The sequence below is a fragment of the Mus pahari genome, chromosome 3 (genome assembly GCF_900095145.1).
Source record: "Mus pahari chromosome 3, PAHARI_EIJ_v1.1, whole genome shotgun sequence".
Taxonomy (NCBI): Eukaryota; Metazoa; Chordata; class Mammalia; order Rodentia; family Muridae; genus Mus; species Mus pahari.
This window is the reverse complement of record NC_034592.1, coordinates 89,039,511-89,058,519: the sequence shown is the minus strand read 5'-3', so window position 1 is coordinate 89,058,519 and position 19,009 is coordinate 89,039,511. Positions and strand designations below refer to the sequence as shown.

The following is a 19,009-nucleotide window of genomic DNA, read 5'->3' as shown; positions in this document are numbered from 1 at the left end:
AATAATAATAATAATAATAATAATAATAATAATAATAATAATAATAATAATAAAAGGTTCCACATCCCTAGGAATGAGGAAACTGTAAGTTAAACCACTTTGAGATTTCATTTCAGTCAGAATCCCTAAAAAACAACAGGCAACAAGTGCTGGCAAGGATGTAAGTAGAGAACATTGCTCCTTCACTGTTGGTGAGAAGGGAAACTAATACAATATAAATCACTGTATACAATTTGCAAAAAAATAAAAATAAATTTACCATATGCCCAAATGACTAGACAAACCACTCCACAGATATTTGCTCAGCCATGTTTATTACCACTGTTTACAATAGCTAAGAAATGGGAACACCCTCAATTAGTGGATGATGAAAAAGTGGTACATATACACTCTAGAATACTAGTTAGCTATAAAGAAGGATGATTTGTTAAATTTTCAGGTAAATGTATGGGCCTAGAAAAAATTATATTGAGTGATATAACCCAGAAAGACATTTGTGGTTCCTAACTCTCAATCTTCAGGTTTGAGTATATAACCTGAGTTACTGCAGAAAGAAAAATAGGAACATGGTGAGAGAGGGGCTCTTGAAAGGGTAATAGCAGGAGACAGGTGATTTGAAGGGGGAAATGGGAAAAGGGGGTTAGCTAGGAAGGGCAAGGGGAGGATACAGTAGGGCACACTTTTAATTTAGGAGGTAGAGGCAGGTAGATCTCTATGAGTTTGAGGCCAGCCTCATCTACATAGTGAGGTCCAGGCCAGCCAGAAAGTCACTGTGATCATGGCTTTGAGTTCTCTCTTGTCCCAGGCCCTTCTGAGCTGCCTGTCCATAGCAGAAGTGAACGTCCCTGCTCCACACATGCTCCCTGTCAAGATGTTCTCCCGACATGGCTTGGAAGCAAGTATGCCAAGGACTACAGGCTAAAACCTCTGCAATATAAGCTAAAATACATTATTTCTATTATTGTTTATTCAGATAACTGGTCACAAGTGTGAAAAAGCTAGCTGACAGTAATGCTTTGTAGAGTAACCAAAATCATCAGTGCATAAACTGCCAGTACATGTAGATGGCCCTGTGAGCCATGTGAGCAAACAAAGTGACCTGTCAGGCAAGATGTGTCCATCGGTATAAGAGTAGCATGATTATGATGGGGGTCACCAACTTCTTTCTTGCTGGCTTTGAGACATCCTGTGAAGACTGGAGAGAACTTGTAAAACCCTGGGGAAAAAAGCCCATGGTTGAGAAGTCATAGGACCTAGGAGAGAGTCACTTTCTCCTTCTTCTCCTCCTCCTACTATGACTACAACTATGACTAAATGTTCTTATCTCAAATTACCTTTCAAATTGCCATGTTCACATCAGTAAACTACCGATAATCTCAGGCTTTGTCAAAGAAGCTGCTTGTAGTAGGTGGGAGTTTATGCAGATACTCATAACTGCTTAAAGTGTAGAGTATTGGCCTTAAAAGGAACATCTATATCACCCTTCCAAAGCTTACAAAATAGGAGGTAGAAAATAAAAGACGTAGAGGATAAGAAAAATACAAAAGATGCCTTCTAGATATAGCACGGCTACTGTACTCATCAATCACTATAGCTGAGGCTACCCACACACTACCTGGACAAGAATGGCTCATCAACATTTCATCGTGAAAGGGGGAAGGGCTTGTGAGGACCACCATTCCCTGAGCAACTATTGAAATAACAGGTGCTAGAAGGGTGTGTCACTTTTCTTGGTGGCTTACCCACTGTTAGGTTGCTTGTGCTCTAGTGAAAATCTTCCACTCATGCTCATGCAGTAACCCTAATTAAACTCAGTAAGTCAATGTACTAGCTAATTTTATGTCAACTTAATGCAAGAGGAGAGAACCTCAATTGAGAAAATGCCTCCATAAGAATGATCTGTAAACAAGCATTTTCTTTCTTTCTTTCTTTCTTTCTTTCTTTCTTTCTTTCTTTCTTTCTTTCTTACTTACTTACTTACTTTCTTTCTTTCTGAGTTTTTATTCTTTATCATTGGGTATTTTCTTCATTTAATTTCAAATGTTTTCCCCTTTCCAGGTCTCCCCTTCGGAAACCCCTATCCCATTCTCCCTCCCTCTGCCTCTATGAGGGTGCTCCCCCACCTACCCACTCCTGTCTTCCCGCCTTGGCATTCCCCTACACTTGGGCATAGAATGCCTTCAGACCCAAGGGCCACTCCTCCCATTGATGTCCAACAGGGCCATCCTCTGACACATATGTGGCCAGAGCCATGGGTCTCTCCATGTGTACTCTTTGCTTGGTGGTCCAGTCCCTGGGAGCTCTGGAGGTGGGGAGGTGTCTGGCCAGTAAGCATTGTCTTAATTAGTGATTGACTCTAGGGCAGCCTATTATAGAAAGTGCCATCTCTGCACTGATTGTCCCAAGCTATATAAGAAAGCAGGCTAAGCAAGCCATGAAGAGCAAGCCAATAAACAGCACCCCTCCATGACCTCTGTCTGCATCAGCTTGTGCTTCCAGGTTCCTGCCCTGTTTGAGTTCCTGTCCTGAGTTTCTGAACAGTTATATGGAAGCATAAGCCAAATAAAACCTTTCCTCTCCAAGTTTTTTTTTTTGATCATGGTGTTTCATCACAGCCATGATAACTCTAAGACAACCACAAAAGACATGAAGGTAGGAAGGGAATTTGTTGGGAAGAAAGGTTTCATCAGGAGAGAGAAAGAGAGAAGACAGGGAACTGGATAAAAATGCCTAAAATTCATTTTGTGTGTATGTGTACATGACTAAAACTTGTCAAAGGATTAAAATAACACATTAAATTTGAATATGATGGTGCACATTTTTAAACCCAGAACTTAGGAGATAGAGGTTCAGATCTCTGTGAGTACTAGGTCAGCCAGGGTTATACTGCAAGAGACTGTTTCAAAAAAAGAGCAAAAGAAGAAGGGAGGAAGGAAGAAAAGATGAGATGAATGGAGGGAAAGAAGGGAGGGAGGAAGGGAGGGAGGGGAGGAAGGGAGGGAGGGAGGGAGGGAGGGAGGAAGGAAGGAAAGAAAAAAGAATAAGGAGAAGGAAAAGGAGGAAGAGGGAACAAGTAAGGAGGTGGAGGAACAAAGTACAGGAGGAAGAAGAAGAAAGGAAAGAAGGAAGGAAGGAAGAATACTAAGAAGAACATATACCACAAGTTGTTTTCATTCCAGGGATGAAAGGTTTGTTCCACATACGTAAATCAGTAACTGTAATTCAGCACTCAAATAGACTTAAGGACAGAAACCATATGATCCTTGAAACTTATATCTAAAAAATGCCCTCAATAAGTTCAAATCCCTTCATAATAAAAGCCCTGAAGAAACGAGAAGGAACATGCTTCAACATGCATAAGGCTATACACAGCAAATCTATATCCAACATTATACTAAATAGTGAGACACTGAAAGCATTTTTTCTAAAATATGGATTGAGACAAGACTGCCCATTCTCTCGTGTTTAACACAGTATTCAAAGTCTTATCTCCACCAATAATGCAAAATAAAAATAGACAAATAAGAAATGCAGGAATCATATCCTCCGTGTTTGAAAATGGCAAGACCCTCTACTTAAACCCAACAGCTTTTAGATCCAAAAACCATTTTCAGGAAGGCAGCAGAACACAAATCAGCATATACAGATCAGTAGCTCTTCAGTATACCAATCACAAACTCATGGAGAAAAAAAAATCACAACAGCTTCAAATAACTACTCAGGGAGGAACACAGAGGGGGAGGGCAAAGAAAAAGAACAAAACATAATGACACACACAGTAGAACTTCTCAGGATGAAGATTGACCACCATCTAATAACATTACAGCAGAGTTCAAAGACTATTTATACAATATTATGTAAGTATTAGGTCTTATAATGTGGGTAAATTAGCTTTATGTTCTCTTGACTCTATTCTTATATCTGAGGAATTGGAAAGTAAAAACATTCAGAATAGTAGAATGTACAGTGAATAATCACATTTCTAGCCCTTACGTCTTGAAGAAACTTTTGGCCAGGCATAATCCCAGCATTCAGGAGGTTGAGGAAATAACATCAGGTGTTCAAGGCCAGCCTCAGCTATACAGTGAGTTAGAGGCAGTTTGAGTTACCTAAGATGTAGTTTCAAAAGAAAAAAAAAAGCCTTATGTGTAATTTAGATGTATAAGTTCTGCTGCTCTTCAAATGGAGTGACAAGAAAAAGTAGCCTAATTTCCTGGTTCTTAAATTATGCATTAAAGTATATACTGTTCATTGTAAGACTCCAAATTCTTCAAAACATATGTCCATGTGTTTGGATGCTTAATAAAATACTAATCTTAGCAAAATTATACATATAAATAGAGGGACTTCCAGTTTCTGTATGGGTATATAAGATACTTAAATACCACCCTATTCTAACAAGTAGAAGTCAGGTCAAATTAAAGTCAATGGTTTGTAGATTTGTCACAAAACAATAGATCCTGGTCAACTTGTTAGCCTAGAAGTGAATGTACAGGCAAACAAAGAGTCTCCATCTACCGGAGCAGCAACTTCTACAAGAACCAATGCCAGGATAGGAAACCCTGAAATGTAATTGAGCAATTGCTGGAAGTTCAGTGTGAAATTCCTGGGATATTAGTCATAGGATCTGGGATCCTGCGTTTGCTTGCTTTCCCTCAAGAAGTTCCACTATGAACTCACAGTAGAGTCTATTAATATTCTCCTTGTACAGAGAGAAAAGAAAAGGAACCATTTTAAAATATGCTATAGCATCCTCTTCTTAGCAAGGCTTTCTTTGTGGGAACTCTTTTATAAAAACCTAACCTGCTATGGTTTGTTTGTATCATGGTCATTTTACTGAAGAAGCAGAAACACTAAACTTAAGTTTTCTCCAGCCATTCTGTTCTACCCAAGGGAAAGGGGGTTGGGGGGAATTGAAGAAACAGTGATAAAGTTCACAGTATAGTAGCAGTTTCACTAAAAGACTAAATCTGGTATGAAGACTACATCATCTTCCCCTCTCCCCTAACGTCTTAGCCTCATGTTACTAGAGGCCTACTCACCACAGTTTTACCCAGTACCCAGGATCAACAAAACCTACATGGTGCAGTAAAAGGTAAACAGCCAAATCCGAAAGAACTGAAGAATCATAAGAATCACTCAGATATGGCAAAAGTGCTGGAATCATCAGGAAACTTCTTTAAAATTCTGATTAACAGAGTAAATACTTTAATTAAAATGGTAAAAGAGATCCAAGTACAAAGAAAAAGGAGAAATATGGAAATTCTAAGAAAGTGCCTAAGAGAAATACAAAAGATTAATGCAACAGGAAAGAGGGCTGGAGGCTCCAACTAGAGAAGTGGGATATCAAGATAGAAGGAGAGGAGAGACGGGGTACAAATTATATCAAGGTTGTTTAATAAAGCCTTAAGGAATTATGTTATCTTATGTTCACCTAAAATTATATACAATGCATGTCATATAAGTGTATATGTATTCTCTCTCTCTCTCTCTCTCTCTCTCTCTCTCTCTCTCTCTCTCTCTCACACACACACACACACACACACACACACACACACACATTAAAGGAGGTTAAGTCACTTGTGCTGACAAAGTTCCCTTAAGGAACCACAGACTAACAAAAACCCAATACTATTCACCAGAAACCTCCTTTCAAATGGTTGATCAGGGTAATCTAAATGAATCCCAAAATGATATAGATGATTGCTGTTGTCTTTGGTTGCCTCTCAGAGATTGAAGATAAGTCCCTACTACCTGCTGAAGATACCTCACACTTAGGACATCAGACTCAGATTATTAGAGCTCCATCTATCTTAAAAGCCTGTTTCCTGCAGTCTAGCTTCCATGGTACTGGAAAAATATTATGCAAACCACCAAGGGAGTGGGGACACAATTAATAATTCTACCTAGCTGTAAAATACCCATGAACCGCAACAATGACCAGTATCCCAAGACACCTTTTAAGTGGCACTCACATATTGGTGGTAACCAACAGCTGTCTAACTAGACTCAAGGCCCACTCAAAAGGAAAAAAAAATCATGTCTGGTAATCTAGCCAACTTCCTGGAGCTGGTGAAGTCATGGACTTCAGAAAAGGGTCTACTACTGTCACCTTGCTGGACTAGTACAATTCCTAACTACATGCTACATTATATCCTTATACCCACAAATAAGTGTAGCAGTCTCCTCTCATCAAAGAAGTTTCTCTTTATGAAAAATGGAAACCATCACAGAAAACCACAACTGCCTAACACAACACAATAGAGAGAACAACAGATCATGGCGAGCCTAGTCCCAGCAGACACATCTCATCATAGCTCCTATATCTATAGCTCAGGGTACATCACATCTCATCATAGCTCCTATATCTATAGCTCAGGGAACATCACAGGAGAGGGTAGACGATTGCAGGAGCCAGAATACCAGAAAGCCTGCTGTCAAACAGTCTTTCCTAGAAATGTCTATATGAATAAGACCAGAACAATGGCAATTATTAATGGACACACTATCCCAAAAAGGGGGACATTTCACAGGGTCCTTAGACAAAGAATTATAGGCAATTAACTGTAGCTTTTCTTTTCTTTTTCCACCTCTTTCCCACCCTTTTCCACCCCCAACACTAGATAAGAAAGAAGAAAGGATAGAGAGAGAAGGAAAGAGATCCATGAAAAGAGTTAGGGGTCAGAAAGGCTAATTATCTTATCTTTAGGCTAATTAGGGGTATCAAGTTCCTTGGGGCAAGTTTGATTTTTGCCATCAGGATATCTAATTTCTTCTTGCTGTTGTTTCTTGTTTGTGCATAACTACTGAACAAACAGTGACCACCACCACCACCAAACAACAGCCTACAGCCTGCCTTGCCTCTCAGACCTAGCATTTGTATATCCTCTGAAAAGTCCCCAGAACCCCAAATGTAACACAATCACAGAAATTACATGCAGCTGACAAAATCATGCCCTCGCTACAGCATGAGACAAATCATAATCAGCTGCTGTGGACAATCTAAACCAGCCCCATATCCCATACATGGGATTAAAACAAAAAAACATATTCTTACTATATTTCTGTATTTTTAAAAGAAACCAAAATTATACAATTCTCACTAAAATTAATGACTGCTGAGAGGGAGAATTAGCTTCTCCCAGGGATAGTTCCCTTAACTAGTTACTCAGTACAAAGTGGTCAGTCTGAAACTATGTACACACAAACAACAAAAGCAAACTCACTAAGTTGTATTTATGCATGCAACGATAATAATCAAAGAAAAACTGTGTATCAATTTGAGCATGGGCAGTGGACAAGAGAGAGGCCAGAAGGGGAGGAGAAGAGGATAACTGATGTAATTCTATTTCATTTTAAAAATTTATAAAAATAAATTAAAATTTTACTTTAATGTATACCCCAGGTGGCTAAGTACCTGAGACTAGATAGGCTATGAGCCTAAAGGAAAATTAAATACTATTGTATTCATAATATAGCAATAAAACTCATAATAACATTCTACTATACTTGCTCAACCATCATCAGAGAAGTTTCTTCCTGTAGTAGATGGAAACAAATACAGAGGACCCACAACTGGACAATGTGCAGAAAGTGGAGAGAGTTTGGGACACTGTCTTAAATGGGATGTCTCCATTAAATCCCTCCTTTCAGGGCTCAGGGAACTCCATGGAAGAGGAGGCAAAATGATTCTAAGAGCTAGTGAAGATGAATGACAGGAAGGAAACACAGTCTAGACACAACAGGACTGATGCACATATAAACTCAGAGACTGGCAGCATGCACAAGTCTAAGCCACTCAGGCTCCCAGCACTGAGAAGGGAAGCAAATACAAGCCCCCATCCCTAACCCAGAAGCTATTTCCAAGTAATAACTTCTCAGAAAGGAAAGATTACTTTTTTCCAATGGAGTCTCACTGGTTATACAAACCATACTTAAGTGCTAGACCCCATGTCCAGATGACCAACATAAAACAAGCTCAGTGTATTTTTGGAGTTGTTTGCCCATTTGTTTGTTTGTGTTTGATTTTGTTTTGTTTGGGGGAGTGGGTGTTTGTTTGTTTGGTTGGTTATTTTGTTTTGTTTTGTCTCACAATGCTCTGTCTGGCATTTTCTTTTTAACCTTACAGATATTTTGCTTATATATTATAGTTTCTGATTTTGTCCTTGTGGGTTTTTTTGTGTGTATAAATGTATTTGTCTCAGTATCTGTGTTCTTTCCTCTGGCTCTTTTTGTTTTTTCTTTGTTTTGACTTATTTTATCTTATTTTGGTATTTTTTAGATGTCTGTTTATATTCTAATAAAAGAAAGAAAGAATGTGTTTGGATTTGGGGAAAAATGGAAGGAGATGGAGCGAGAACAGAAATCAGAATATATTTTATTAAAAAATATTTTAATTTAAAAATAGAGATAAATTCAATGTTTTCAATACAGGAAAAAGAACAATACCCTGAAGAAAACTTCTTTTGAACTCAGTAGTCTGGACATAACTGAAGAAATACATGTGAATTTGAGAACATAACAAAAGTAAAAAGTAAAAGAACAGAACATTAAAGAACTATAACAATTACAAATGATGTCACATATAGATAGATACTAGCAGTACTAGAACGGGAAAAGGAACAAAACAAGTATGGAAGCAATAATAACTGAAATGAATGTGAGACACCAAACTTAAGTCCAGAAACCACAAAGGAGCACCAAGCAGAATAAATGCAAGACAGTAGACACTACACCTAGGTTTACTGTAGAGAATGATCTCACAAGCAGAAAGGATCCTCAATAAGGCATTTGTCAAGTTAGTCATCCTCTCAGATTAACTGTAGCTTGTGCTAAATTGACATAAAATTAGTAAGCACAGCATGGTCATATGACATACTGGACTGAATGCTCCTCTCTGCTAACTAGCTTACAAAGTACCGAAAGATGCATGCAGGCTCCTGGTAGATGTCTTAGAGTTTCAATTGCTAAGATGAAATACCATGATCATAAGCAGCATGGAGAAGAAAGGTTTATTACATCTTATAGTTTGTATTCCATCATCCAAGGAAGTTAGGGCAGGAAGTAAGTGCAGGAATCTAGAGGCAGAATCGGTTAAAAGGCAATGGATGGGTGCTGCAACTTGGCTTGCTCAACCTGCCTTCCTATAGCACCTAGGACCACCAGCCCAGAGGCAACACCACCTACAGTGAGCTGGGCCCTCCCACATCAATCATCAATTAAGAAAATGCTTGCCCACAAATCAATGTAGTGGGAGCATTTTCTCAATTGAGATTCCCTCTTCTAAAAGGACTCTAGGTTGTGTCAAGCTGATAAAAAAAACTACTCAATAGTGCCCTGCATATAATATTACCAACTAACTGGCCAAGCAATGTGTACTCATTGGTACAATAGTGGTTGGTCTGTTTCAGAAGTAACCAACCATTCTTGATTGGATTTGGGGTCTGCTCCAGAAGAGGTAATTCACAGCCCATCAAAAATGTATGGTTGGAGAAGTCACAGACCTTATGGTGTTTCTGCTGTTTTGCTAACTGGGCAAGCTGCCTTCTAAATACTAAATGTTGTTGAGAGAATGTGTTCATTTCCCTATTCCTCTAAAGCAATTGCCTAGGAAAATATTTACCAAGAGTCAGCACACAGAAGCTTATAGAGTTGTGATCCATGGAGGACAAGATACATCTCCATCTGGCAGCAGAACTTGACAGTATTTTCAAAGTGATACTGATTTTGTAGGCCTAAACGATACAAAATTGACAGTGCTAAGGCCAGGCAATGTGTGGCAGAGTCAAGAGTCCTTGCAAAGAGGTCTTGAGAAGCCATTATATGCTACAGGAGAGAACCCTAAGTTTTAATGGAGACCCCAGGATCTCAATTTGATGAAAATTAGAATCATCTGGGAGTCACAACCCTATGTTTTGGGGATATTATTTTGATTAGGTTAAATAAGTTGAAAAGACTTGTCTACTGTGGGTAGCACCATTCCCTTGGCTAGGATCCTTGATTGTATGAGTGAAGAAAGGGAGCTGAGCAACAGCAAGCTTTCATCTTGGCTGGTCTCTCATTGTAGGTATGATGTGACCAAATGTTTCAAGCTTCTATCACCTTGACCTTGCTACCAAGAGTAACTGAGAGTAACTGGAATTGTGAGCCAAAATAAATCCCTTTTCCCCTTAATCACATCAACAGAAAACTAAATTAAAACATACTATAAACTTCTTAAAGTAGAAATATGTTTTATATTCTTCATAGTTATATTCAGCACCACAAATTACCCAACATACAAGTTACTTAAAGAAAAAGAACAAAAGAAAGGAAAAAGCAAGCATACTATCTATCAAACTGACACAGTAAATTTTTATAGGCTATCTCTATTTCCCCAAGAATGTATGTCTCTGATGGTAAGTTGAAGATATAGTATTTTGAATGGACTAAACAAATCATCCATTATATTTGCAAGAATCATACATAACACTTATGAATTTATATTTTGCTAACTTTCACAAAAAAACTCAACTGTTTTCTAGTAATATTCCATAATACCCTATCTCTTGGCCTATATGTTTTATTTTTGCTTAATATGTCAATTATACCTTCTTTAAATTGTGAATTTCAGATTCTTGTTTTTCATTTAAGGTGGAGAGTCTTTTGTTTAACTGTATTGCTTCTTGTACTGTAACATAAAAATATTAGAGATGGTTTATGTAAGTTGATCATTTCAAAGACAGTATCACTAATATGGACATGAACAAATGCAATGCAATGTGGAATTATAACTTAATTTAATAGTCATTGAACTGCCATTTACTGCTACTAGTATTAGATAAGTTCCATTTGCTACTAATAAGGAATTCTATGTAAATATTCCCCACTAACCATAAAAGCTTAGATAAGATAGCACCTACCATTTTGTTCTAACTTTACATGATTCTCTCTCACCAATCCAAACTGATTTGTTATTGCAGCATAGTATTTTTCAATTTCATTAAGTTGCTTGTGATAATCTTCTTTAGCTATATGGTGTAAATGAGCCTTTTGTTCCTATTTTGAAAAGTAATTTTAAAGTTATACATATAAAATAAGCATACACATATATGTATAATAACTTCTGATAGCTGTCCTCTGATTTCCATATGCATGTCATGGTACATGTATTTATAAAGATACATTTTTAAAGTAGAATGACACGGAGCCAGACAGATGAGTCAGCCGGTAAAGGCACTTTCCATTATCCCGATGAACTTTTTCAATCCCCAGAGCCCACACGGTGGAAAGAAAGAATCAACTCTCAGAGGTTTTTCTCTGATCTCTAAGTAAGCAATGCTCCACCCAACCCCATCCCCCATACATAAAATAAGAATTTAATAAAAAAAAAATGAATGACAAGGACCAAGAACAATACTTTGCAGTGACAGGAAGAAATGTAATATCATAGAAAATGTACTAAAAGTGGAGACATAATTGGTAAAAGTTGTATCCTACTCAGGAGGGTTAAACCTACAAATTTATATAAATTTATATCTACTTAGAAGGTTAGTATTATCAATTACTAAACAGTCGAAAACAATGAACCATATTTAAATATCATTAATTCCTCACTTAAGAGAGTTACACTTGGGTAGTGGTGGCACATGCCTTTAATACCAGCACTTGGAAGGCATAGGCAAGCAGATTTCTGAGTTTGAGGCCAGCCTGGTCTAGAGTTCCAAGACAGCCAGATTTATGCAGAGAAACCCTGTCTTGAAAAAAAAAAAAAAAAAAAAAAAAAAAAGAAGAGAGAGAGATTTACACTAAATCTTAGCTGATATATAAAAAATCTTTTAAACAGTTTCACTGGATTCTAATAGAATGTTTTCAAGTCAAGGATATTTCACCTGAAATTCATAATTACATAACCTTTAAGAGAACATTGTCTATTACATATTAATGTATGATCCTACAATAGTCTCCTTAACCTTTCAGTTAAAAAGTAGTAAGTAGGTGCTCAACATCTACAAAAGTTAATAATCTTCTTGGTGAAAAATACAACAAAGTTTGAAGATTCCCTTCACAGGCACTTCCCTATTCATAAAACTCTAAATACATTATAATATATAAGTATTTATTCCAAAAATCCTTTGCTTGAAGCCAAGGTAGAATCCAAGGAAAATGAACTTTCACTGATTTGCATGATATAATTCTGCTTTTTAGATACTGCAGCTTATTCAATGGTCATGATAAATAAATACTATTAAAATTTCTAATCCCATTGAAACCCTAACCCCTTCTCTTTGGTTCCTGGCTGCCATGGGATAAACAATGTTCCCACCATGGTACACTGTACCATGACAGTGTCCAAGCAATGAAGAGCTGAAACTCCTAAAACTGTGAGCCAAAGTAAAGACTCATTCCTTATGAGACCCTTATCTTAGGATGTTTGTCATAGCCGTGGAAATTTAAGACATGGATAGTATCAGTTAACTACTATTAGTATTAGTTAAATACATGGATAGTGTAAGTTAAATAGGCACATAATAAAGTATGTAAAAACTAAAAAAAAAAAATTCTAATCCCACAGGTCCTATAGGCACCTCTAGTTCTCTGAGCCATTTATGGCCATTTGAACCTGTGGGCATGAGGCGTGCACACATATATACAGGTCAACAATATAAACTAAAACATTTTAATCTGAAAGAAAATATACTGTTACTCTGAAGTACATCAAAACCTTCAACACAGAAACTTGGTTTTAATTTAACAAAGACATCTTTCCTCTATGTCTTTCCTCAAAGGAGAATAATATACAAAAACGAAGCTAAACATGGCTTAAGGTCATTGGACAAGGTTTTATTCCATTAAGCAGACAGCAGTCATGACAGTTATCTCTAACTTATGCAAAATATCAGTTACTTGGTACCCACTGAATAAGATTTTCTGCAGTGACCAACTTTCTGTAGTGTTCCAAATCTGCTCTCCAATCAACGTATCTTGCTGTATTCTTCTTATTAGTAATGACCATGGTTTTTCCCAAGGTGAAATATACAAAAAGTATTTTGATTCATGATGTGTTAACTTCTGAAGGGACAAATTGCTATCTTTACAGTCCACCTTTCCAAGGAAGTCAATTTCTTAAACTCCTGTAGACTGACATTTACTAGGAGTTAAGTGCTCACTTGTAGGGAGTCATGGACATCTTTAAACTTTCTCAATACTATCTTACAATTATTTGTTTTAGGACACTGCTGTTGTACAAGTTCTGTCTGGACACAACTGGGATGTCTGTCTTGTCTCACCCATAGTGCTAAAGAGGATAGAAGACAGTGTACTGCTTTCATAAAAGAAGAGTAAGTTTGAATTTTAAAAAGTTATATGAATTATTTAAAATTAAAATAATTAAGAATTATAAGACAAATGCATTTAAGAATGTTTGAAAAATACAAAAATTTTAACTTTAATATAAAAATATTGTTCCTGAATGGGCATAAAATATTAAAAATGCTAAATGTATAAAATTATTTTAATGACAAGTGATGCAATGCATTCAACTTTCAGGAACAATATGACTTATCACTCATACTAACAAAAAACTTGGAGATATTTCCATGTTTTTTTAAGATTATGAGTATCTGTTTAATGAAATTTTAAACTGGAATAAAATAAAATACATTTTATATGGCCTTTGAACCTTCACTTGTAGCCTTATCTCCCAGGTCAAAGGGCACTTTATTCAATTTCTCTATATTTTGTGTAAAACCACTGTAGCGTTGAAGATGACTTTCAGCACAAATGTCATGGTACTTACAGCTAAGCTGGAATCTAGTTTTTCAGCTTCTTAATTAAAATCAGTTTAAAATCGTCTGACAATATTATCTTTATTTTCTCCAGTTGAATAGCAACAGAATCTTCACATCTTTTACTCAATCGAGCCTAACAATCTTTCTATGAGCTCTTTCATTTTTGATACCTCAAAATATTTTCAAGAAGAAAAATATTTAATATGGTGTTCAATGTTATAGCAATGGTCTTCATTTATTATCTATGTGATAGCAAATTGTACTCAAAAATTAATTTTACTTGCTTTATAGTCTATTCCAAAGAATGAAGACTAGAATAGCATAAGCCCACCCAAGATGCCTTCTGAAGATTTAAGTAGATAGGTGGCAATTCTGTTCAAATGGACACACACACACACATCTTGTAGAATCAAATACAGCTACAAGGGGGAATATTAAAATAAATATTCCATGAAATGTTATTCTGTTAAATAAATACTAATTTTTAAGTGCACAGAAATAAAAATAACAGCAATACTTAACAATAACAAGTACCATATACTAACTGTAGAATAACAAAGGATGGACACTGCCACATATTTTATTTATATCGTAATATGTAAGCACTAAGAAATCTGCAAATAAATTTATAAATTTTATCTAAGCTATAATGTCTTTGAAATTGTGGAAGCCCTTTAAACTGTAACAATATCTAGTAGCAACTACTCTGCTTTTAAACTAAAAGTATCAAATTACATTACAACAATACAATCTATCTTGTGTACTGCCTCAAGTTGTAAAAATGTGTAATTTTCTTACCATTTCACTCACTTTCTTCTGTAAAGAATATTGAGAAACCTTGAAAAAAGGAAGAAATTTTTCTATTAAAATTCTTTACTATAAATTTCTTATACCACCAGTACATTTGAGCCATTTTGGTGTCTTGTTCCTACAATCACAACACTTGGAAGTAAGACCAAGACCAGCCTCAGTTACACAGTTGAGATCCTGTCTATAAAATATATCCATTGCATTGGTTAACATGTATTTACAGAACTACTATCACTATATATGTTCCTGGGATAGAACATAAATGAAACAGATCCCTGTCTTTAAGAGTGTATTTTCTAGCTGGGCATGGTGGCACACGCCTTTAATCCCAGCACTTGGGAGGCAGAGGCAGGCAGATTTCTGAGTTTGAGGCCAGCCTGGTCTAGAGTGAGTTCTAGGTCAGCCAGGGCTACACAGAGAAACACTGACTTGGGAAAAAAAAAAAAAGAGTGTATTTTCTGGTGCAGTAATAGTAGAAAGACAGCAGGTATAAGTACTATACTATGTTAAAGAGTGATAACTACATTTTTTAAAATGTGATAAACAGTGTCTGGTAGTGTTTGACATTTCACATTAGCTGTTCACTGGAAGAAAATAGTAAAGAACAAATAAACACAAGAATAAAAATTATTTTGAGTAAAAACAAAATTCATGACCGTCAGTGAGTCCTGAATACTCTTGAACTTGATAGCAATCAATGTCCTATTGTATGGGACTCTGAGAGCTTGTCATGGCTATAGAAAACACAGGATTGCAACATTTAACTCCAATCAGAGCTTACCTAATCCCTCTCATGTTTATAGCTTTGCCTAGTTTTCAGCATTTTAGCACTCTGAATTATTCTGGAATATGCTTATATTTGAATTTTGTAGTTAATCATTTTAGTAGAATAAATTTCAAAAAGCATAATTCCTAGAGTTTGTTCTTAAAAAACATTACAAAGCTACTTTAATACTTTGGAGTCACAAGGGCTCAGCCCCTCACTCCCAGGAATGCTCAGAGACTGGGAAGCTACTTGAAGGGACAGAGCAGGAAAGGGAGGCATTGCAGACTCAGAGCAAAGGCAGGTCATCAGTGCTGGGACCTGTGAGCACTACAGCAAGACCCTGGTAGATGGTCGTCCTGGTACCCAGCACACAGGTGAAGGGCACAGAGAGACTGGGGTTTCAGGTCTTCTTCATTTGCCTTTTTCTGCTTCTGCTGCACAATCTCCAAATCCCTGGGGCTAGAGATGATGTGTACACTGTATCTCTGTTTTCAGTCAGCAGCAGAAGCCCTTCATCTCTGAGCATTCCCTTAACCAAGTGTCACTCTGTTTTTTCATATTTTTCTGGCAAGCCAGCTCACACTAGATACATTTTTGTCTTTAAAAAATGCCATTTATTCCTCCAGAATAGCTGACCAAGTTAAACTCTAGTCAGCCATGTGTGAATTCTCATCTTCTTCAATATACTTAACATTTGTTAAACTTTAAGAAAAATAAAATAACTGCTTCACATTGTCTATGAAACAAATGCCTTAGCCAGCTGCCATAACCTCAACAGAATAGGTTATGTGTAAGCCATTTCTTCAGTATATATTGAATGCTTGCCCCTTGTAAGGAAAGTGCATTAATGTAGGTATTAGTGTAACAACAGTGGACCCAGGAAAAGCTTGCCCACTTTTACTGTGATAAAGAAACCATTAAGTAATGTGCATAAGTTAAAATACATGACATTTTAGATATTGATAAGTGCTAAAGAAAAATAATCAGGAAAAGCAATTTCAATGCATGGTTAGGAAAGATCTTCCTGAAACAGCAACTTTTGATTAAAGCTTGAAATAGAAGAAAGAGTATTTCAACAAATTCAAAGTGCTTAACATGGTCGATAACCTCTTTTTGTTTCTCTGTTTCAAAGAACTAGAAAGCTCATGTGAAAAGAAGGAAGTAAAAGAGAAAACATACAAAGATAACTTCAAAGAAGGCAGAATTAAAATTACTATGAGTCCTGTAATTTGTGGTAGGGGTTATATTTTTGTAAATTCATGAGGAGCTTCGGGCAAATAGACTGATTGCTGCTGTAAATGATTCCTCTGATTGAAGTTAGCACAAGGAGAGAACAGAGATGATGCTGGAAATGTACGTTATTGTAACCAGACAGCCATTCATACAAATAGTGAAAACATATATTTACTCTGTATGACATTATGAAATAAATGATGCTGTCATCTGCAAAGTTCATGCTTGAGAACTGTGTAAATTATACAAAAAGAGCATAATGTCTAAAATTATTTGTATACATATATAAAACTATCAGGGAGTAAAAAGTAAAAAATTTAAAGTTGTCATTAAAAAGATAATATGTTATTTTTAGCAAACATAAATGTATCTGTTTCTGAATAACACTGAAATCCAAACTAAGTATAAATAAAATAAATAATATATAAATAAAATATGGCATATATGTAAGGCTGAAAATTACCCCATAAAGCAGTAGTAGATTTTCTCCTGGATAATTAGCACACTTAAATCTTCAGCCTAACCGGGCAGTGGTGGCGCATGCTTTTAATCCCAGCACTGGGGAGGCAGAGGCAGGTGGATTTCTGAGTTCGAGGCCAGCCTGGTCTACAGAGTGAGTTCCAGGACAGCCAGGACTACACAGAGAAACCCTAACTCGAAAAACCAAAACAAACAAACTCTTCAGCCTAGGCCAGAAGAACACCAGGAGGCAACTGCCTGAACACAGTGCATCCAAAGCACAAAACCAGTCTCCATGTCTACTGACAGGTAGATAGGGTCCCATAAAATTAAAACATTTCTTACACAGCAAAGGAAACAAGTAACTGAATTAAGAGACAGCCTACAGAATGGGAGAAAATCTTTGCTAGGTATATATCTTTAAAAGGACTAATACAAAGAACTATACAAAGAACTCGAAAAACTAAATATCAAAATATCAAATCACGTACTCAATAAATATGCTAATAAGATTAACAAATAGTTCTCAATTACCCATATTACTGAAATTCCTTATAATCCTCAAGCACGAAGTATTAAAAAAAAAAAACAGGTATTGTGGAACTATCTTCATAAAATAAAAAAAGGGGAAGTCGTGGAAAGCCTTCTGGGGTACCGCTTGGCAGGAGTCTTACATTGGCCAAGGACAAAGAAATGGGCTTCAGGCAGGAATCTGACATTAGGGCATGGCAAGGAAGTAAGTTTCAGCAAGGATCTAACTTTAGGCTGTAATAGAGAAGTAAGGTAAAGCAGGAAATTTAGTCTTAGGGTGGAACTAGGCCTCAGACAAGATTTTGGGCTTGGACAAGGAAGTGGGCTCAAGTATTTCAGTCATTATGACAAGAAGCCCTTTTAAACAACAGTCACGGGAGGGACTTCGCTTGCTGCTTTGTTAGGTTCCTTATTGTACTGCTTGCCCAAAATACTTGCATGTAATTAAAATGGTATAAAAAGTGGATTGGAAAATAAAATTTGCCTTCAGTCTCAGAATTGACGGGGGTCACGCTAAAAAAAACAAAAACAAAAACAAAACAACAAAAAAAAACATAGTTCTTAAAAGATGAAGTACAAATTGCCAACAAAATATAAAAACGTTCAATCTTTCTAACTATCAGAAACACAAAAGCATATTATCCCACCCCAGACAGAATGGCAGTCATTTAGAAAATAAACAATTCCAGGTATGGCAGTGCACATCATTAATCCATGCACACAGAAGACAGAAGGAAACAGTTCTCTGTGAGTTTAAGACTACCACCTAACAATAATATGAACTAACCAGTACCCCCAGAGCTCTTGTCTCTAGCTGCATATGTAGCAGAAAATGACCTAGTCGGCCATCATTGGGAGGAGAGGCCCTTGGATTTGCGAAGATTATATGCCCCGGTACAGGAGAATGCCCGGGGCCAGGAAGCAGGAGTGGGTGGGATGGGGAGCAGGGCAGGGGGAGGGTATAGGGGGCTTTTGGGATAGCATTTGAAATGTAAATGAAGAAAATATCTAATAAAAAAAAAAAAAGACTACCACCTTATCTACATGGCAAGTTCTAACCCAGCCAGGGTTACACAATGAGACCTTGTTTAAAAGCACACACACACACACACACACACACACATACACACCAAAGACAAAGGGGAACATTTACACACTATTGTATGAATATGAACTAATCCAGATACTATGGAAATCTGTATCTACCATATGACCCTGCTATATATAGCTCCTGGGTATTTACCCTGAAAGATCCACATAAACATATCACAGAGATACTTGCACATCAATAGTTACTACAGAATCCCATGTTCACTAAGTTATGGAATGAAGACAGGTATCTGCCAGCAGAGGACTGGATATAGAAAGTATTAAAAGTGGAGAGTTAGCTGGGCGTGGTGGCACACGCCTTTAATCCCAGCCATCAGGAGGCAGAGGCAGG

General features: G+C 36.8%; 1 protein-coding gene across 1 annotated transcript in view; it reads right to left on the bottom strand.

The window, feature by feature from the left end:
- Window positions 1-19,009, bottom strand: part of Ccdc73 (coiled-coil domain containing 73) — a 90,106-nt gene that overhangs the window by 42,193 nt on the left and 28,904 nt on the right. Inside the window, exons 6-8 of the mRNA XM_021194649.1 lie at window positions 14,568-14,606; window positions 10,902-11,037; window positions 10,590-10,669 (exon numbers count right to left, since the gene is read on the bottom strand). Of these exons, the coding sequence (XP_021050308.1) occupies window positions 10,590-10,669; window positions 10,902-11,037; window positions 14,568-14,606 (255 nt within the window). The remainder of the gene's footprint in view (window positions 1-10,589; window positions 10,670-10,901; window positions 11,038-14,567; window positions 14,607-19,009) is intronic.